This window comes from Brienomyrus brachyistius, chromosome 5, assembly GCF_023856365.1.
Source record: "Brienomyrus brachyistius isolate T26 chromosome 5, BBRACH_0.4, whole genome shotgun sequence".
In the NCBI taxonomy this organism is placed as follows: domain Eukaryota; kingdom Metazoa; phylum Chordata; class Actinopteri; order Osteoglossiformes; family Mormyridae; genus Brienomyrus; species Brienomyrus brachyistius.
The window spans coordinates 6,851,628-6,873,792 of NC_064537.1; the positions used below are offsets into that span (position 1 = coordinate 6,851,628).

Genomic DNA, 22,165 nt, shown 5'->3' on the forward strand with positions numbered 1-22,165 from the left:
TAGTATCAAAACATTGGTCTAATTTATTAAATAAAACCCTTAGGATTCAGGATGAAATTGTCAACATTCTCTCTAGTAAAAGCTGAAACATAATACGAATGCATTATGAGTACAGAGAAGATGGCATGTTGTTAAATTATACAGCATGAAGTTGTGATGCAAACTTCCCCTGACAGGGCCCCTTCCTGTTGGGGCACTTCACACCCTGAGCTGCTTTACATCCTCACAATCCAGCCGTTCAGTGAAAAATGAAAAAGAAACATCTCACCAAGAATATCATTAACCGATCACCGAGATGGCAGCTACCTCCGACTTAACGTCTTAGCGGTTAAAACATTTTACACATATGGCTTAACTTCATTTCAAAGCTTTTTCAGCATTTGACCTGAACAATCGTTTCCAAGATCGTTTTTTTCCTGTTTGACAGACACTTTTTCAAACAGTTGAAGTTGACTGTTGACTAGGTTAACCCAAGGGAATGCCTGTTTCACTGTTCAGTGTGGAAAAGTCAAACCAAACCTTATACCCAATCCAATTATTTTTAACACTATCGCCTTGCGAAGGGGCTTTGTCCCCTTGGCGATGGAGGCTGCCCTCTGCAGGCAGGTTATGGTAAGACTGGCCAAAAATAGCTACCTTTATTCACCGATGTATGTCCACCGAGTAAACAGAGAAATACTATTTTACGCACCACGATTCTCCTTTTTTAAGGTCTTTGGCACAAAACCAATCAGGTTTTGAACCATAACATTTCTGTGACTCCATGCCGTTTTCACGACTGAAGCGTTGAGGATCATGTACCAGCACATGACGATGTAAACTTACCAACCAGCCTGGCTGTCCACAAATTAAAGTAAAATATATTGCATTATTGTACCATAAGTAGCTCTGATACCCGTTCAAGTTTCTCATTTCAAATTCTTGTTTCTGCAAAGAAGATGCCAGCGAGTATCTGCCCACACATCCGTCATTTCAGGACACTGCACACTGCCTCTTTGAGGACTGCTTCTGTTCCTTCGACCCTAAAAAGAAACGATGGATACGTAACTGACCACGGATACCTAGCTAGGTACACGGATTCAAAACAGGGTGACCAAAGGCATACAAGGTGATTATGTTTACAGACACGCACAGCACCAGGAGATTTGAGGAGATCATGCCAACCCTCACCGTCATCTTCGGTAGAGGTAGCTGCCTGCAGAGATGTGCTGTTTTGGCTCAGTTTCCGGGCTTTGCCCTTGGACGGCAGTTTCTGCTCGGGCCCCTGTGGACCAGGTCTCTTCTCCATTGTTATGGCGCCCTCTACGGCTGAGGAGGACCCCGAGGGTGAGTTCACGTTGTTGGCTACAGAGTTTTGACGACCTTTTTTGAGGCTGAACTTTAAGGAGGTGCGGTGCTTTTTGGTAAAGGACTCCTCGGTCTTCCTGGAAGCCTTTTTAAGCTCTGGCAGAGGTGTGGGGGTTTCATCGGGGGGTGGGGTGAGATCTTCTGGCTCTTCGTTGGACTGTAGGAATTTCTGAAGGACCAACTCGGAGCCTTTGATTTCAGGCTGCTCCTCTCCTTTAATGGCGTCGTTGGTGTGCCCCAAATGGCTCAGAGAACCCCCCACCGCAAGCAAGTACTTGGGATTGTGGTACTTGTGAGCAGGAACCCGGGGATTGATCTGCCGGGGATCCCCGAGGCTCACCTGGAAGCGGGTAGTGGACATCACAGATGGGGGCCTGCGATTCAGAGTGGAGCGGTTGGACATGGACATGGAGGGCTTGGAGATATGGAACTCCCGGTAAAGGTCCAATTCCTCAGAGACGGCGTACAGCTCCCGGAAATCCTGGTCATAGAAGTCCACCACCTGTCCCGTCATCAGCGTGATCATGGTCCGGTTCAGCCGCGACGAGCTCCAAGTGAAGCTGAAACAGGGAGATGATTTCAGGAAGGCAGCACGACATGCGACCGGACGGGTCCTGAATGTGAAATCATGAACTTGATTCTTAAGCAAGCTGCATGCCAGTAGCTGACAACACACGGAGAAAAACAATGCAGACCTGTAGGATCCGAACATGACCTTGTCCCCGTCCACCAGCATGTACTTATTGCACAGAGAGCCGGGGAGCTTCCCCTGGGTCAAGGCCATCCCAAAGCCTTCCAACGTCCGCACACGGAGGTTCTGAAACAGCCACATGCACATCAGCCAGGGGGTGACTGGAGCCAAACCCAATCATGCTCTGCATCTCATGGTGCAATAACTCAGCAAGATATTCAACGGTCCTCAGGTACAGTTGCTGCATTCTAAGACCCCTAACAGATGAAATTTTCCTAAACATGAGTCAACAAGCTTGCTTACATTTTAGCTCCATTGCTAAGGGCAGAGATAATGTCTAGATACATTCAGTCATAGTTCTTTACCTGTAGGTGCATAGCGCTGATCTGCAGCCGGGTGCACATATCCAGGAAGTGTGGCACCCCCCTGGCATCCAGCACGATGTAAACCGAGACCCTGCGCTTGGATGCTGCGTCCAGCAGGTCCTGCAGGATGTGCAGGTCCGTGAGAAGGTCCATGACCACTGCCAACAGCTGAAAGGCAGCAAGGCAAACGGAAGAGGGTTCAAAGCGTTACAGGTACACGGGGCCAGCCCGACTCTTTCGGGGGCAGTAAGGCGGATTCATTTTGCCGAGGGGCAGCGGGTCGATAACAAAATTTGCCAAGGGTGGTGGCGATAGAATTTTCCCGGGGGTGGGGGGTATGCTGGGATGGAGGTCCCCGATTTTATTTAGAACTTGGTGATCAGTGGTCATTGTTGACCAGACCACACAGTGCGCAACAGTGAAATGTGTCCTCTGCATTTAACCCATATGTGACATCGTGACATAGCAGGGGGCAGCTAATTCAGAGCCCAGGGGGCAGTGCTTGGGGGGGCGGTACCTCGCTCAGGGTGCCTCAGCAGTGCCGTGCAGGTCGGGGATTCGAACCTGCAATCTTTCAATCACAAGTCTGCTTCCATAACCATTAAGCCACCACAGCCACAGTGAAGCCATGCAGGTACAAACCCTCTGACGTTAAGCGGCTCGGCTCGTGGTCACCTCAAAGACCACAAGGTAGGCGGCTCCAGCAGCCTAACGGCAGCCCTTAAAACAATGAAACGGTCACAGTGTCATCCAACACAAACGGCAGCGTTCAGTTTGGCAGATCAGAGCCCGGAGTTCAAAGACCAAAGGAACACGAGCTGTGTAGAACAATAACACAATAGGTTTGGAGGAGTAAGAGAGAACAATGCCGGGCAAGGAAGCCGTCGCCTCGGAAAGCCTGTGTACGACACTGGCGACGAGTCGGAGAGACATTTACAGGCAGATATAGGCAGGTGAGCCTCATAACTCGGCTTGGGATGCAGGCCTGAGATAACCTTTTCAAAACATGCATTAGCCTATTATAATAGACTCTTGGTAAATGGACTGCATTTATATAGTGCTTTTCTACTCCTACGAGTACTCAAAGCGCTTCACATTTCATGCCTCACATTCAATTTGGGGTTCAGTGTCTTGCTCAAGGACACTTTGATGGGGTCAGGAGGAACCAGGGCTCGAACCTGCAACCCTCCGGTTGCCGAACAATAGCACTACCTCCTGCGCCACCATCTTCACCCACAGACGACGGTCCTCGAGGTCCGAGCCCTGCTGATTTTCCAGCTTTCCTTTACCTGTAAGCCAGGTGTGAAGCCTCTGGCCAATCAGAATTGGTAATTATTAAACTAACTACCTGGGAGAACTGAAAACACGGTCCGGATTCAGAATTAAGAGCCAGATTTGAAGAGCCCTGCATCAGACTGAAGACTGTCAACTCAAAACAAAGAATGTTCGTGTCGGTCAAATAAGTCAAAATGCTTCCCTAACCTGGTTACTAATTCCTTCAAATTTGGCGTACAGGAAACTGAATAGTTCCTCAGTTAAAATAGTGTTGGTTAAGCTTATAGGTTGTTTGCAGAAACACACACAACTGGAATCCAGACAAGTCGTTTAATACTCAATTGCAGCAGCATGAATTTGAGTGTATCTGGGTAGAATTTATATATATAGTTGATAAGTAAACTGTAAATGTTCCAGTAGTCAGCATGAATAAGAGGCATTAGCAGATTAGCAGAGTAAGACATCGAACAGCTCAGGTTGCTCTCTGACTTCTACACCTGAGGGGTAACGGGCACATTCCTGTATTAAGTGTCATCCTCCTCCTAAATTCCTGCATCATCCTTTTTGTTTTCTCTGGAGGGCTTGAACACCCATCCACAATAAATATTTAGAAACTAAATACATATAATCTGTTTGGAAATATGATTGATGCATTTTTTTTAAGCCACAAATACATTGACCTAACCTTAACCGCCACATTCACAGTATAAATACAGTTTACGGAAACCCTGTTTACTTAGAAGAGCTGCTTTCTTGGCCAACTGCGTGCTGATGGATGGTTCACCAATAGTTAGACGCTTGACTGACGCAAGACAAACTTATCTCTCTGTACACTCGGATGCACAGTAGCCACAAGTAACCACCAATATACCACATAAGGGGACCATGCTACGTTTAAATGCTCATAAAATTACATTGTATTACAATGCATTGTATTATTGGGTTGCTATGCTAAATGTTGATCCTTGTGCTACAGTTTACAGTAAATAACGACTGAAATAGTAACTGGACTAGAAGGTGGAGTAAACAACAGGGGTAGAGTGGCCAACAGGCAGTGACCAAAACGTGCGAATTAGTCAGAACGAAGCAGGAAACTAAACAGATTTTTCCGTCGAATTTAAATCTGTGCTGGCAAGAGTGAGTTCACAAGGATCCCTGAAAAACTGGTTGGTGCGTGTGACAGTAGCACACTAGGACTGATAAGTGAAAGTGAAATACCTGCTGTGCTATTTTTTAGCGCCAAGACAGAGTCGACTGACAACCAGGAATGCAGCTGCAAAGCCTGTCAGGGAGGTCTTGTCACGTGGTTTGTCTTCACAGGAAAAGGGTACAACAACTTCCAAAGGAAAGAACAAGAGTATTCAGGGCAAGCTATCCAGCTCGTCTTTGGAGAGGTTTTCTAGAGGAACTTCTTTGCTGCAATTGAATACGTCCCGTCCATCTGCTATAAGACTCGGACGTCAAGGAGAAGTTACTGTAATTCTCAGAGCTCTGGACATGGCTGACAAAGTGGCGTCCACCTCGAGTCAGGAGGCACAGGGAGGAACTACGATCAAGTGGGTCAAGGTGGTTTCCAATGTCTTGTGCAGACTTGTTTGGTGGGCGTGGCATATGAGCTCCTCGCGATAGCAATGGAAAATAGAAACATGTTGCCACTTGTTTCACCTTCAAAAGAACAAAAAAATGACGCCGCTGACGTGTTGCAATGGCCCAGGCCAAACATCCGGGTCAGAACGCAACATTGTACCCTACTGCTGGCCACTGTGCTCAGACTCCGCCCACCACCCAGGTGTTTCCTGTGGAGGGGAGGAAGTGAAATGTGCTGTTCATGTGACAATAGGAAACAGGAAAGAGTCAGCTGGGTATCCCGACAAGTCTGGAAGCATCATGAAAGGAGAGGCTTGGATTTTGATGATTAATTAATTTCAAAAAAGAAATGGCGTTTCTCTTGATAAGATCAGTAGATATGCTGTACATTATAGAGTAATGATAAAAATGATTGTACGTTTTATTGAGCCCTATGGGGAAATTCTCTTATTGCTTCCCATTTTGCCATCTTCGTCCCTGGAGATGAAAGCGTGCTTGGCGGCGAAGGGCAGCCAGCCGCGGCACCCAGGCAGTTGGGGGTTGAGGGCCTTGCTCAAGGGCCCACAGACGTGCCGAGGACGGGCTACAACCGGCCGCCATCTGATCACAGACACAGAGGCTTAACCCACTGAGCCACACGCTGCCTACCAGTCGTGTGCCTATGTCTGTAACAAACTCAGTGTGGTAAATGAAAGTGATCTACCATGGTATTTAGGACTAACCCTCACCCAGGAGCTTGTCTGATGAATCAGACCTTGGCGTGAACATCAATGGATGCCGTAGGGCGCTTCTGTCACGATCGCCTTGATCACTGGGTGAGGGAGCGGGCGATCGTTGGGCAGGCGAGCGAACAGGAAACAGGCAGGCAGGCAGGAGATGGGAAAACGGGGATTTATTTGAAGAACGCGGACTGGGGAACATCTCACGCTGACTGACATCAATGACGGACAAAGGACTCAGGTAAGACACGGACTGAAATACACAGGACTGATTGAAAATAATCAGACACAGCTGGGTACAATCCGGGAAACACACGTGGGTAAGCAGGGAGCGTGGCACACAGGAGGAGCCGAGAGCAGGTCATGACAGCTTCTGGTTTCCTGGGACGAGGGTTTAATACCAGCCTAAGAATCCAGCATTTTCAGCAGACTAGACGTCAAGGACAACTCAGCAATGCCCATGACATCGTGAATTAAGCGCAAGTCAGTAAGGGAGATCAGTTCCAGTCCTTCTGGAGCAATGACCACTGCTTGTTATAACTGAAAAGTGTCAAAAGATCTAACTGGATTGTAATCAGAAGATTGTGGGGTCAAATCCTGAACACTATGGTCTTACTGATGAAGAATCGTTCCTACGTAAAATTATTAAAATAATATATTTTTTTAAATTTCACAGAGCTGCCATGACCTCCTGGGCACACAGAGAGTCCTAGATAGCTTCATCCTTGAGCCAGATTATTTTAAAATTATTTGCGTGCAGAATTTTGTAATAATCGACAAGTACGATAAGTGTGAACCTCCACTTGAATCACAGAACATACAGGGGAAACTTACACACAGATCTATGAAAACCACTTACGCTGCCAGCAGAGCTAATCTCTGAAACATCTCACGAATGTTCAAAGTTCAGAGCTTGACACACCTACTGTACCAGGGCAGCACCTGAAAATGCATGCATGGATCCAGGAAGTGTCACTGCATTACATTAAAAAAGCTGCTTGCAGTTCCTTCCTGGTATATAAAGCTGGATTTTCCCAGCGCACGTCATATTTAATATCTTTTTGGCATTACGGCTCCCAGGCCCCACCTGAGACTTTATTCAGCATAAGGTTAACAGTCCTTAATTGTTATACTCCCAATTACGCCTCGTTGACTACCAATGAAGAAAAAAGAAAAGAAAACACAGTATCATCATTTCTAGGGAGGAAACTCCAGCCGCCTACGCAAGAGAGGAGCCCCAGAGGCCGTCGGTGGCCCCCAGCATCTTCCGGCAGACAGAAACAATGACTAATGCTCAGGCTGCACTGCGAATCCCATCATGCTGTGGGTCTGCCTCGCTGACTCACTGCCTCTGCAGCAGAAAGCTTTATGAAAGCAAATCTGGCCTGGAGCTTGGCCCACAGGCCAAAAATAAATGAAGTAATTACGTATATGAGTCCAATCAAACGAAAGAGGTGACAAAACATTTCATACAAAAACAACAACAACCGGTTTCGGCTAAACCAGAATTTCCTTCTTGGGAAATGTGTACATACGTGTTGCGTCGTTACAAGTGAACCCCCCCCGATAACTATACAATGAGCTTGTTACTGTAGTAGGATACCTTCATTCCAAGCAGTCACACTAACAAAGGAGACCCAGACCTCTGTTATCTAACCAAATCATTCCAGCAATACCAAGAGAGGCAGACGTGTCACTGGTCGTTCACCCAGTGGTCCAGGTCACAGATCAGACTACATTATATAAACTTTCCCAGGGGGGAAGTTCTAGGTGGTCAAACTTCTCAGTTTACACCCCATAGTTTAGGCTGATTACTCATTGCGTTTCATAGCCAGAGGCACTCTGGTGGATGTGTGCGTGCGTGCGTCCGTCACTGGAAGTGCGACAGAGGGCCGGTGATCAGGATGAACGTGAGTCAGAATTCTAGGTAGCTAAAGGCAAGTTTCCTTGTTACGCCGACCGGCACAAACCTGTTGAAGTCAAGAAAAGTACTCAAAGAGGGACTACAAAAGCGGCAGCGAACACATTCTGGGTGTGCGCAGTTAAAGATGTACCCTAATATCATGATGGAGTTTTTCGCTCAGTTATATTACATGTCTTTATTATATAACAAAACAAAATGACAGTATACATTAACAAATTTCGTTTGCGATTTCTGTCTAGTCTTGTAGTGATTGTGCCTGCGGCAAATCATTCAATTGGTGATTTTAGTAAAAAGGCAGTGTGTGGCTGTAATCAGGAGGTTGTCGGTTCATATCCCAGCATCAGCAAAGTGATGTCACTGCTGGCCCCCTGAGCAAGGCCCTTAACTGCTCCCTCTCAAAAATGTGTCACTTTGGATAAAGGTTTCTGCTAAACAGATAAAATGTAAATATAGTCAGCATTTACCATTTTGTTTTTCCCCTTAGAAAACTAACCATATTGTTATTTTTGTGAAACGTAATCATACATCCGAGTTTCAGAGCTCATGCTCGCCTGTGAAATTAACGTGAATCGTTACTGTCCAAGGTGGAGACTCATTTCCTGTTCGTAATAAATCAAATGTGTCATTAGGCATTACAGCAAACACATTCTTCTATACAAACAAACCGGAGGCTTGAGTACCTGCCGCTTCCTTGACAGCAATCTATTTTAAAATCGTGTTTTAGGTCTCATGAGTGTGACGGTTTTCGGTCACTTCATGAAGTATGTACGATGCCCCGCAGTCGGTTTTTATTAATCCTGCCCTATTCGGACAACAGTACATAGGCCTGTGACAACGATCACACACCGTGATAACAGATGCAGTCATATAGCATAGTTCCCAAAACGCCACATGTCAAAAGTTCGTCCAGTTTAACACTTCTGACAACCTGTATATATGACAGACAAGAGATATTTTGAGGAATGATGATGAATTACCTTCCTTTAAATAAAAAAGGCTCTTAGATTATTATTATTATTATTTAGATTTTTACATTTATGTGCTCATGTCATGACACCACCTGCACCAAAAGTAAATTCCTTGTACTTCTCCTTAGACGGCGAATGGAATTCGGATTCTAAATATAAATGTATTATTACCTTTCGGGACTCCTGGATCAGTTTGCGGACCACCTCCTTGATAAAAGGCTCCCTCTCCTTCGGGGGATGAGTGTAGACATTGACTCGAGTCATGCCTTTATACTTGCCGCCGTCCGACCACCCGATGTCTAGGGGCGGCACCGCGGTGTCCGAAAGCTCGGGCCAGTAGGTGGACCGCTCTGCTTTAGACCCAGCCCGCTCCCGCTTCTCCGTCCGATCCTCTTCATACTCCCGGAAAGTTTCCCGGATCAGTTTGATCTCCCGGGCGCACAGAAAGTCCTTCACGCCGTCATCCTGGAGCCGGTCCTTGAAGGCGCCGTCCCCGTCCTGCAGGAGTTTCTCTAGTGCCGCCCGCTGACCCTCGCTATAATAAAACTGCGGCTTGTTCTCTGTTATATTTTCATTCACTGTATTATCGTCCATGCAAAGTAGCTGGGATTCGGCCATCGCGGCTGCCCCTTATGTCCCGGCAAGTTCACGCTGCCGCTGTCCTGTCTTGCTGGGAAAAAAAGTATCTACAAGTGTAAATGAGAAACGGAGCCTCCTTTTTCTTTCGCTTTTTTTTAAAGGTGGGGTTGGAAAAACGTCAGCAAGAAATGACACACAGCAACGCGGCTGGTGCGCACGTCTCCAACATCCCGGGACAGAACCGGGCTATTTCAGCAGAGGTTAATACACCCCGATCCTTCAGTAACCAGTGTTACAGGCTGATTTATAACAATTATACAACATTTTTGGATTTCGAATCTTAAGTGTCGTTTTACCGAACCTGACTTCGGATTACAGGCCGGCAGCCACAGGTGCGGCAGGATCGCTTTCAATAACACGTGACAAATCATTACTTCCTCCGTACTCTTTTTAAAAAGCCGATTATGTGGTAGGTCTGTATGATCAGCATTATTTTAGTGGTAATAGAATATTAACGGAAATATCTAGTTATTTATATGTAGTGTTTTGCTTTTAATTTTGATATGTATTTCTGTAATTTGACGTAATTAGACACAATCCTGACAGAAAAGATATCTCTCTTTATTGACTTTCATAGTTAAAACAAATACAATCGAATTAATCATAAGGGGAAGACACAGCAGAGTCGGCTAGATTCTTGCTTCGATTCCTGGTTCGATTCGATTTTGTTTAATTAAGAATATAGATTTCTAGCACACGGTGGATTGAATCTAAACCAAGTCAGTTTCCCTAGCCTTCTTTTGTCACTGGCTTTTCCAATTTAAAAGAAATACATGTACTCCATCTAAGAAGAATCAGTTTAACGTATCATTAAATATGAATTTTACATTGTTTGTATGTATGTATGTATGTATGTATTATTATTTAGATTGTACAGTGCTGTAACCATTAAAATCTCTGACAAAAATAACTATCCAGATCATTTACTTTATATTTTAATTGTGTCTGAAAGTAATAATAATAAAAAAGATAATTTTGCGAAATTTACAAACTCTGGGCAAATGTTGTTTTAAGTTAGAACTGTAATATTAGATTCTCATTCAGTTCTTCGACAGTTTACCGTCTACTTTTAGGCAATAAATTGCACTCATCTTTCCACATACTTCCAGGTAATCAACGCAAATGATCCTGTCAGCATGTATTTGGGCACACGGGTGGGATCGGAACCCCCATCTCTAAAGGCGTGAGGCTCTGATGGTAACCATGGAAACGACCGTGAAGAAGGAGCGATAGCTTATGTTTGGACACCATTAGATTGGTCGCACGTTGACAAAAAACTTCTTTTTGAGTCACTTACGCATCCGTCTAAGTGTTTATCCTGGGGCCTGCATCACAAAGCCGGATTTCCTGCTTTGCTGGCTAATTTGTCGGATTTAAGGTAGCACCCAGTCTAAATGGACTTTTTCCTTGTTCATTGACATTTAGCCCAGACTACCTTAATTCTGACAAGTTACCCCAAACAAAAAAAAAAATCCAGCATCATGATACAGGCCGCAGGTCAGAGCAAAGGGGGACCTGGAGCCTCACCCAGGGAGCACAGTGCACAAGGCTGGGCTAAGCCTGGGATGGGAGGCCTGTTGTGGGAGCTGTGGTCCTGAGAATCTCAGGCTATTACTCCAGTATCAACACCAGCAAACAAAATGAATCCACACTTCTTTACTCCTCCAGTACTGAAAATTTGCTTTTCACACTGTTCTTTATTTTTCATGTTTCTCAGCAAAGTTGCATTAAGTCTTGCTTCCATTATTTAAACTGAAATAATTGCTGTGTGATAAATGTTCAGAAACAAGACAGAACAAGGTACTACAACTATTGACAAATATTTCAAGTTTCCATATAATGACATTGCAAACAATAACGACATAAAATAAACCACAATGTCATAATACCTGTCAGCTTCTCGTAAAATAAAACTTTAGAAACAAAAACCACATCAAAGAGTGCTGTGGAGGACTGGAGAAAGGTCACCGTGAGAGCCGCTGAAGATGCAGGAGGTCGTGGCACCGCTAGGGGTGATGCTGTACCGGTCTCAGAGGGGTTCGACATAGTTGGTGGGAAAGAGGCCAACTTTCCCGCGCAGTTTCCCCTTCCACCAGGAGGCGTCAGAGCGGTTCAGAACTTCGATGAGGTCCCCAGCATGGAAACCAAGCTCGTCTTCTTCCTCTGCTTTGAAGTCATACAGAGCTCGCACCTGTAAAGTCTGGTTCTGAGCGGACACACACACACACACACAGAGCAGCGGAAATGGCACGTGAGGTATGAGTGTAGGCTGAATTCACACTGAATTAGCGTACGTACATTCATAAAGTAGGCGCTGTTATCAAAATCGACATACGACTGAGAAAACAGGGTCAGTCCCTGGAGCAAGCGAGGGTCTTGCTCAAGTTTCCAAAAAGACTTTGAGAGTTTATTTACTTAGTACCTATTCTTGTTTTTGCAGTTAACCTACTTTGGTTATGTCTGTTGAAACTATTTAATAGAGTGATCAGAGTAGGTGGTATGTTTTTGTTTCGCTTTACCGGTGTGTGTGCGATGGCGTCTGACTGGTGACGGGGAGCTGGCTCTCTCAGCGATTCTGCACTTCTGCTTTGGTTTCTTGGCTGCACCCCCCAAACAACAGATAAGGAAATTCAAGTTGGAACAGAAAAACACAAAAAAAAAACCCCACCAAGCACAGCATGGTGACATCGTGATCCCAATGTTACAAACAAGAAGCCTGGCTGTCGATGTTATCCAGAGAAAAAGGCAAATGTGAGAACTAACGAAAAAACAAGAAAATGAAAGCTGTTTGTTTTGTGATGTTTGGTTTTACTTCTCCGTTTGGGAGTCCGTGCTACACACACACCACAACAGAGGGCATTAGAAAGCAGTTTGAGAATTCAAAGAAAATCGACAATACAAGAGATTTGAGAAGATACAGACCTAAATAGAAAACAAGGGGTGTCCTGTAAGAGATAAACGTAAGCGATGTACATTTTCTACTCAGCTGGTAATAAGAATATTTTAGCAAAATGGCTTATAAGGCCAAAGCTCTAAAACTGTGCCCATTAATAGAGAAATACAACCTAAAAGAATAGTTTCCCTTCTTTTATCTCAATCCTGTTAAAAAGTATCTATTATGATTAGGTTGCAATTAAGAGTGGTTGCCTAAGTTATAAAGGAGGAGTGATTGACTGGCTGTTTCTTATGCTTAAACATTTTCATCAGGCCAATTCATCATTCATCTCGGAGAGCAACTTTCAAGGCCTTTAATAGCTGCAGAAAAGATAAAAGTTGCCCTCGGTGTGTGAATTCTTAGCAGGATTTCAAAGGCTAAGATAATACCACATAACCCTGCAGATACAACAGGCTCTGTGGACCCTCTTCCAACGTCAGACACACCTGCTGGCCACCTTCGCTCAGGTAGATACACCCATGCTTTGTGATGGAGGTCGTCTTGTAGAACTCCATCAGCTTGTTGAGGGAGGTGAACTTCTCTGCCCACAGGAAGTAGTTCCCCTTGTTGTCCTTCATCACTTTGAAATGTTGGACGTCGGTCTCATGCCTGCGGGAGATCAGATCGCAGAGGTTGAGCCGCCAGTCACCTGCACAGACCGGCCAAGCTTCAGTTTGACGGTCACGCGATCTGAGCTGCGTTCCTGCAGTGTTCTGCTCAGACACTTGGAAGTGCATTGAACAATAGGAGAAACCCCCCCCCCCTGTTTATGGCTGACATTATCGAACGGCTCGCGCAGATGGATGCATCCTGGGACCATGCCTTACGCAAGCTGCAGCAGGTGAAACCTCCCCGAAAGCTGCAGCTGTGCAGTCGCATGCGTCCATCTGCTTGAGGTTTCTCTCAAACTATCTGCTCATACTAGCCTGTGCGATAGATGCAAGACGCAGCTGCAGTCACCCCACATATTCGACGTGAATAACGTCTATTTTTAACTGAGAGCTTTATCCAGAGCAACTTACGCTAGAAGAAAGGACAGAGGTACAAGTACAGGAGCTGGATGGTGATAATGTTTCCATTGTTGAGGACAGGTCATACTACACATTTTGTGTAATATGTATGTAGCACGCAGATTGGAAGCTGATGTTTTAGGTCCTGGGACATTCTGGTACGCACCTGACAGAGATGGAAAAATCCCCCGGGGAACTCTGGCTGCCGCGGATCAGAAAGGCCCCCACCTCCCGAGATATGAGCGTCTCCTCCGCCGAGTGTCGCGTGGCATTCTCCTGGTACCAGCTGGACGGCCAGATCCGGAATGCAAAATCAGCGTAGGAGACGCGTCATCCACAAACACTCCCATCCCTCGTCAGCTCTAGCGTGATCCGGACTTTTTATTTCACTGCTACGCATTTTGAAAAAGTCTCCTCCTGTCACTACATGTGAAATTATGCACCCCCCCCCTCCCCCCCCCAGCCAGGGAAATGACAGCACTACAGTTTCTACCTGGGGATCCGGAGCTCGATGTAATTTCTTGGCACAAACCCTTCTCTGCCATTCATCTCTGCTTTGTACCAGTCATCATTGGTGCCTAAGATCTGAGGGAAAGGACAGGTCTCACTGATACCGGCCGGCCGAATGCAGAGGGATCCAAGTGTACGGGGAAGAAAAAGTGTGTAGCCCAGCTGAAAGGGTCACATATCGGCATGCAGTGTTTTCAGTCATACTGGTTTCTCGTGCATGGATGCACTGACCTTCTCCTGTTACTCCCCGGTTCCCTGCTCGGTGTGAGCCGTTACTCTCCTGGCAAATGAACACGCCTTGCGTTCTCTCACACCCCACTTACCTTGAGAACCTCTCCTTTGCGGAAGCTGAGCTCGTCCTCGGCGGTGGCGCTGAAGTCAAACTTTCCGGTGGCTTCCATGGCGAAGCTGGGGGAAGGGAGGGGAGTCTCGGGATGGGTGAGGGGGTGGGGGGTGTCGTGGAGAGAGGGCACCTTTGAGGAGGAAAAGCAGAGTAAGTGAGCGGCCGCGAGAGGCCGGTGTAGGAAATGGACCTCTTTGAAACGAGAGTGTGATACTCAGTGCCAGTCTGTGTGTGTGTGTGTGTGTGTGTGTGTGTGTGCCCCGAACTCAGCATGTTATGGGCTGGGACAAGAAGAGCAATGGTGGAAGGGTGGGGTTCACATAGCTGAAGAGGGTGCATGCGATTCCAAGCTGTATTTAGCAACAGAGTGCCAAATGGTGTGTGGTTGTTGTCCATGCTAAACGCTGTTCATGCTAAACGCTGTTCATGCTAAATGCTGTTCATGCTAAACGCTGTTCATGCTAAACACTGTTTATGCTAAACACTGTCTATGCTAAACACTGTCCATGCTAAACGCTGTCCATGCTAAACGCTGTCCATGCTAAATGCTGTTTATGCTAAACGCTGTTCATGGTAAACGCTGTTCATGCTAAACACTGTTTATGCTAAACGCTGTCTATGCTAAACGCTGTCTATGCTAAACGCTGTCCATGCTAAACGCTGTTCATGCTAAACACTGTTCATGCTAAACACTGTCTATGCTAAACGCTGTCCATGCTAAACGCTGTCCATGCTAAACGCTGTCCATGCTAAACGCTGTTCATGCTAAATGCTGTTTATGCTAAACGCTGTTCATGGTAAACGCTGTTTATGCTAAACACTGTCTATGCTAAACACTGTCCATGCTAAACGCTGTTCATGCTAAAAACTGTTTATGCTAAACGCTGTCCATGCTAAACCACGTAACCAGATGTCTTCATCATTTCCAATGCAAATGTTTTTAAATTATCCTCGTTTTAAGGTTTCACTTCAAAATACCACAGTAATATAACTATTCATTATGCACTGATTGCCATCCATCACATAAACCTCTAACACTTTTTTGTAGAATATTTAGTCTTTTCATTTCTACTGCTTTGACTTGATGGAAGGAATATTCGTCAAATGTTACAGTACTTTGTAAACATCATTTACATTGTGGCCTGTAGTATTGCCTGCTCTTTGTCTTCTAGACCTTCCACACAGGAACACAGCTGATAAAGGACTAACTTGCATGTAAAAAACAGCATCTTCTTCCAGTGCAAAGATGTGTTGTTTACTGTAAGATTTCGGCTCGTAGATCAACCCAGAGAGAATCTGCGTAGCCCTGTTTTCTACAGAAAAGCGGAGATGGCCTAGGCATGTTTATGCTACCTGTTCCACCTTATACCACCTATCATGCATTTTCACATTATTTACTCCTTTATTTTCTTTGGGGGGAGGGGGGGTGGTGGCATGTCATTATACTGGTGTTTATTTTTGAATGTTGCTGGACAAGGAAGTGTCCCCTTCGGAAATCGTGAGAAGTTAAATCCCTTACGGTCTTCCGCCACAGATCCAGCCTACCTTGTTTCATTAAGACTCATTTTCTATATTAAAAACATTAAGAGATTTAAGAATATGACACATTAGCTCACGCCTTGTCTGACAATCCTTATAAAATTTGTATCACACAATCAATCTCATTCAGCTCTGAGGGAATATGATTTTTCAACATTATATGCCCTTCCTAAACTTCTCAGATAATCATTCCCTTTGATGGTAACTAGGCTGCACATCAGGTGAATCACTCATTACCTGTATTCTATCAGCATCTATTCATCTTCCTTGCAGTATTTACTGCAGGCTACTTATCGTAATAGTCACTAACTTATTTATTAACAACTCTGTGTTCTAATTATTTTATACAGAAATTGTTTTATCTGTTGGGCCTATTTTTGTATTGCATTTTGGCAGTTGTGTCCTCGCAGTCTGTAATCACGAGCAGTTTCTTTCGGGATGACAAAAGCATTAATTCTTATTCGCATAAATTTAACACAATTAAAAGCATATACCTATATTTCAAAAAAAATATAAAAAAAAATAATCTTCACTGTTTTGTTCCTAAACAAGCCACTGTATTGTTCACTGACAAACCATCTAAGACTTAGGTATCCTAAGTGTTGAATGTGTGTTTCTTAAAAAGGGGGACACACTGGAATTTGCATTCAGTCTTGTCGGTAACGATCAATAATCATCCTGATCAGACAATCACAATTAGAGGTATTCTGGGACCATTTCCAAAAATTATTCAGGCAGATCAGAATCCAACAGCTGCTTTTGTCCCTGAACCTTTAATTCTATGTTGATCTCTAACTAATGGATACATCAAACACAGCATGTACAAGAATCACGCCTAACAAAGCATCATTTCATTGTCTAACTGGTAATCCTGGTCAGACTCTTGAGGAAATTATTCTCCATATATGATTTGAGCAACTATGAGAGAGCAGTGTTTCTTTAAATGCAGTGATGACAGTTAAGCAAATGACAACAGCAGCAAAAATACAAACTTGGCTGTCATGCCTTCTCAAGCAGGCTGTCATGCCTGTCAATCAGTATCATTTGGTGTATATGCATAAGTCAGTGATGCAGGGCTCCAATGCAGGGCCACAATGCAGGACCCCAGTGCTGGAACCCAATGCAGGGCCCCAGTGCAGGACCCCAATGCAGGGCCACAATGCAGGATCCCAATGCACGACCCCAATGCAGGGCCCCAGTCCTGGAACCCAATGCAGGGCCACAATGTAGGGCCACAATGCAGGATCCCAATGCAGGGCCCCAGTGCTGGAACCCAATGCAGGGCCCCAATGCAGGGCCACAATGTAGGGCCCCAATGCAGGGCCACAATGTAGGGCCCCAAAACAAAAGCATCTCTTCTCACTGCCCCTTTTATGTCATTTCCTCCCATTTCCTGTTGGTTCTGAGAAAAAAGACTGAAAGTGTATTCTTACAAAATGCATTTAACTCAACTTCAGAAAACTGATTCATATTTTCCTGAATTCTTAAGATCAATAAAAAAGTGACAATTATGACAATTGCTATTAAAAAAAAAAGAAAAAAACTATTTTCCAAGCTACCGAGCTCTTTTAAAAAAACAGCAGGTTTTTTCCCTGCTTCTCATATTCTGTGCTTTTTGTTGTTCATTTTCGTTTGCTGAACCATTGGATGCTGACTGAAGCTCCTCCTCCCCCTGTGTGAAAACCAAACCTCTGACGCACTTTTGTGCTTCATTAGAAACGGTCACAGGTTCACACTCGCACATGAGGAGCTGTCAAAGTAAACTAAGGCCACGGATTGTCCATTTGACCTCACTGGATGAACCGTTTATCTGATCATTATTGATACACCTACGCGTATATGCAGTTTTGTTCCTCAGACAATAGAAGTATGCATATTAAATGTCATTCAATGAATTTTTGGCTCACTTTTAAACCATAATCGCGACCCGCATATAACTTAAACCTTGGGTGCTGTTGGTTCTGTACAAAATGGTGTGAACTCATACACCTGTTCTTGGGGAGCATATCTCGGCCCCACGTGCATCAGCATCCACGCAAACACCTCCACTGCGGCCCCGTACATCTGCACGTCTATCATTCACACGTCTCACCCTGTAAGGCAAGACCTCACTGGCGTGGCGACTGCAGTGCAAAGAGCAGAAGGAAGAAATCCTCCGACTCCCTGTGCCAGGTGGCCGTGCTGGACGAGAGCTTCGACGGTGGCAGTGAGGATTCGACGCAGTGCTGACTGGATGTTCCATTTCACATTGCCGGTGTCACACTCGCTCAGAGTCCGTTTCGTGAAAAAAAATCACCCTCGATCGGTGGAAACATAGCCGTGCCATCCATATCATTTCCAACACTGTACTTTCCTGAATAGTTACTGATATTCCAACGAGAATTATACCACCACAGTTGCTTGGCCCATACCCTCCTTATCTACATTAACAGCATGATGTTCTCACGACAAGTTTCAGATTAAGTACAACAGCAAGTGCTCCATCCGGGAATAAATCGCATGGATTCAGGGATCTGCTCTTCACTCAGTTTCAAGGCTTCTCTGCACCATCTCACGCGATAAATTTGGAACATTCTGCCAGCTTTGGAGGCTGAGGCTGTTAGAAACCTTAAAACTGCATTTTCTTGCCGAGGTTTAATTTTCTATTTTATTCCCTTGGTAAGAAAGGAGAGTCATGTCACAATCCTGAATCTCTCTCGCCTCGTCACCCCTGCTCCTCTCTGATGACACTGCAACAAAATGTTACGGCTATGAGCTATTTTTTTTCCTTTTTTATTCCTCCGTACAATTTCCCCTTTTCTGTGGATCGTCACAGTGGCTTTTTGTCTCTGAATCAGTTGTCATGAAGAGGATCTTTGTTTAGCCAAACAAGGAAGTAACCTTGTAAAAAAAAAAATACTTATGTAGCACAATTTTGGAAAACAGATGTCATTAACGTTTGGTTTTCGGCCTCAGGGCAATGACCAAAGGTGCTGGGGGCTTGTCAAGCTGCGGTAAATAAGACGCTTCTTAACTGACCCAGACAAGACAGATTAAACAGGCGGAGGTCACCCTGAGCATCAGGAGAAGCTACAACACTGTCACGGTGCTTCCGGAAAGCGCTGTGGCATGATGGTCCAGGTACCAGGGAGGACATCTGAGGAGCTGAGCGTTTCAATGAGAGGTGCTCGTTCAGTCCAAAAATAATAAACAATCGTAGCGACCTTGCTAACATACGCAGTGCAAAAAAATAAAATTATACATACATATATATATATCCATCCATCCATCCATTTTCCAAACCGTTTATCCTACTGGGTCGTGGGGGGTCCGGAGCCTATCCCAGAAGCAATGGGCACGAGGCAGGGAACAACCCAGGATGGGGGGCCAGCCCATCGCTGTTTTGTTGAACTGTTACTGTATTTTATATTTTATAAATGAGTAATGAAATCTGCATCTGAATTATGTCAACTTCCTTTTTTGGCCAACCCATGACTACAGGGTACTCAGCGCCTACATAAAGTCAAATATTTTAAAAAAATGCACTAATTGGCAGTCCTGAATTCTGAGATAAACCCTAAATATAAGACGCGGCAGTGCCCAGAGAGTGCCACATCAGGAATCGGCGCCACGTGCTGCACACAGCCGTGCCCCCCACCCTAGCTGAGACACATGGGTATATCAGTGAGGACAGGGCACATTTCCGTTTGACAGGAGGTTGATTGTTACCTGGAAAGTTTTGCTTACTGTCAGCCAACTGTCTGCTGGTATAAATAGCTGGCCAAATAATTTGCTTGAAATATGCATATGATGTCGCATATTGGACAATGGAGAGAATGGCTAACTTGTATTATCGATTAGGCTTCACTCGCAACTAATTTGACGCCACTGCTACTAATACTACTAATTGATTAATCATTAACATTCACGATAACAATCAAAATATTCCTTAAAATATCTGATCCTGTAGCAAACTAGTAAGGGCACATTCGCGCCGTCCAGGTATGAAGATCCAGACACAATGTAAAACAAATCTGGAAAACGTTTGCTAAACTGATTCAGAGAAAAGATGAAAACATTCCTCTGATCACATTTATGTGATATAAATATACAATAAGAATGTGACCCGCATTTTTTTATTGAATTCACGGTGAGAATATTCAAAAACACAACTCTGACCCATTTATCATCAGTCGCGTTCCCATATGTTTTAAAATGCCAAACATATGTACTTATTTGGCATTTAAACCCAGATCGTTGTCTTGATGAGTGATTGTTCTTCAGGACAGAGCATCATAAACTGCATCGTCCTGAAATAACCACAGATATTATTTTATTCCTGCAGAGTAATTCTAACTTTTCAGAGTGACGGTTTAAGAGCGGGCAGTTGAAATAAGTGATCATGTTATGCTATTACTGATAAGTGAAATCATGTCAGAAGTTTTAAAGCAATTTATCACCAAGGCTACTTTCTGTCCCAGGACTGATACACTCGAAATTCTTCTGAGTTTTTATATGAACACAATGATTCCCCATTTGTAATGTCATCTTGTTGTGTCATTTTCGGACTTACATCAATGCTAAGGCAGGACAGGTTCCCTCTAGTGACCCAGGATTCACCTGAGGCCGACCGGACCGGATGCCCTTCCTGGGAACCGTCCGGAACTCCACATGATGAGGGGGACCGTCACTAACGTGGTCCGCCAAAAGCTCGGCACTCCTACCGAGTGAACAGCCGTCCCTTGTTTGAAACATCATTTGCTTAAAGTAAATTCAGGTTCATGTAATAAAACATAAAGGTCAAATAATTCAATAATATTACTTCATTAGGCACGCAGTTCTTTTTTTAAAAAACCCTTCTATTAAAGATAACTAACATAATCTAGTAACTGAATTGTTTTCCTGCAAAACATGCAAGGTTTGATCAAGCATGCATTTCAGGGTCACAAAATTCTGGTGCAGAAAGTTTTTCACACAATTTTTTTTATCATTTCACGCTTTGCCAGAAGTGGACAGAACACGTGAAAACACGTCAGCATATCCATAAATGGCTAATTGCAGTCTGATAAGGCCTTCAGCACCTCAGGCTTAACTGAAAGCATACAGAATCTAGAAGGTGTTGGGGAAATGGTGTTTAAACCAGAGTTTAAAACAAGCGTATCTACAACTCTACCCAGATCCTACTGTTCGCATTTTAGATCCAAATATGTGACTGAATTCCTCTCTCTGTTTAAACACTCTGTTAAGTACTGACCTTTGTCCCTTTCAGGCAAAAATAATCTCTCAATTAATGGATGACAAAACACAAATGCGCTAATACATCCGCACGAAGGAAAAAAAAGTTTTCAGATACTGTATCTTGTTTACGATCACCACGTGGTTTGGCTAACTAATAATGCTTTCTGCATGTCATCAAATATACCATAAAATAAATAGAATTTAAAACGCAAAAGTAGCATATGGAAAACGGACATGTGCTCATCTCGGTTATTGCCATCGATTCGCTGTCATTCTTTCACGGTTTCCAAAGTTACTCTTATTGTCTATAAATGTCAGTAGAACAATTGATGGGGTATTAAATCTGTCAGACAACCATCACATGAATTTCAATCTCGCGCATCATTAGTAGGTAGCCTATATTTAAGTATATCGGCATCGGTCAGTTTTGTATAGAGTATATAATATTCAGCAGCAGGTGATAACACGTAACTTTGTGTCGTATTTTATGTTTATCCGTTTTCAGCCATCATCAGTAACAATAAGTGTATTGCTATATAAACTGAAAATGTTAATAAAGACTTACTAATATCTAACTTAAGATATTAATAAAAAGTATAGTGAGACAAACGAGAATATCACATAAAAATATAAAGGGAAAACCATTCGAACATATAAACCGATACACATATACACATAAATCACGAAGTAAAATGCATACTTACTTAAAAGAACCACATAAAGGGCGTATTACGTCCGAAGCGTATTACACCCGTTCCTGTAAAATTATAAAAAAAAATATATCCTCATTCGGAAATAAGTCGCAGGTTGAAAACAATGTTTGAGTCAAACAGAAACTCTCACGAATAAAATGTAATCTAAACGCGCAGAAGCAGCTGCCTCCGTCGCGACATCATCGCCCTGCTCTAGGCAGAAAGGGGAAAAAGCAGAATGAGTATCTGAGTTACCCTCCTCCTCCCCCGGCTGCCTCCCGTCACCCCGCCGCCCCCCGCCCCTCGGGTACCGCCGCAATATCTAAACACAAGCTTGCTTCACGCCACCGTTAAGTAAAAAATACAGGGTGCTTTGTGTCAACAATATTAACAGCTTTCTTTTA

At 44.2% G+C, this 22,165-nt stretch overlaps 2 protein-coding genes across 2 annotated transcripts; both read right to left on the minus strand.

Moving 5' to 3' along the window:
• LOC125742003 (protein FAM83F-like) lies at positions 1 to 9,860 on the minus strand. Its single transcript, XM_049013581.1, has 5 exons — positions 9,048 to 9,860; positions 2,404 to 2,571; positions 2,043 to 2,164; positions 1,171 to 1,907; positions 1 to 1,022 (listed from the first exon to the last, which is right to left on the minus strand). Exons 1-5 carry the CDS (start codon positions 9,492 to 9,494, stop codon positions 973 to 975), a joined length of 1,524 nt encoding a protein of 507 aa, XP_048869538.1. The 5' UTR covers positions 9,495 to 9,860; the 3' UTR covers positions 1 to 972.
• Positions 9,861 to 11,183: 1,323 nt separating this feature from the next.
• Positions 11,184 to 21,988, minus strand: grap2a (GRB2 related adaptor protein 2a). Its single transcript, XM_049013590.1, has 7 exons — positions 21,774 to 21,988; positions 14,294 to 14,443; positions 13,954 to 14,045; positions 13,627 to 13,746; positions 12,897 to 13,059; positions 12,035 to 12,115; positions 11,184 to 11,721 (listed from the first exon to the last, which is right to left on the minus strand). Exons 2-7 carry the CDS (start codon positions 14,369 to 14,371, stop codon positions 11,545 to 11,547), a joined length of 711 nt encoding a protein of 236 aa, XP_048869547.1. The 5' UTR covers positions 14,372 to 14,443; positions 21,774 to 21,988; the 3' UTR covers positions 11,184 to 11,544.
• Between the last annotated feature and the right edge of the window lie 177 nt (positions 21,989 to 22,165).

Coding starts and splice junctions, on each gene's coding strand:
- LOC125742003 (XM_049013581.1), bottom strand. CDS start 9,494: ATGGCCGAATCCCAGCTACTTTGCATGGACGATAATACAGTGAATGAA. Junction 2,165..2,403: donor TCAGCGCTATGCACCTACAG/GTAAAGAACTAT, acceptor TGGCTGTTTCAG/AACCTCCGTGTGCGGACGTT. Junction 1,023..1,170: donor TACCTCTACCGAAGATGACG/GTGAGGGTTGGC, acceptor GTTTCTTTTTAG/GGTCGAAGGAACAGAAGCAG.
- grap2a (XM_049013590.1), bottom strand. CDS start 14,371: ATGGAAGCCACCGGAAAGTTTGACTTCAGCGCCACCGCCGAGGACGAG. Junction 13,060..13,626: donor GATTTTTCCATCTCTGTCAG/GTGCGTACCAGA, acceptor GATCTCCCGCAG/GCATGAGACCGACGTCCAAC. Junction 11,722..12,034: donor ACGCCATCGCACACACACCG/GTAAAGCGAAAC, acceptor GTGTCCGCTCAG/AACCAGACTTTACAGGTGCG.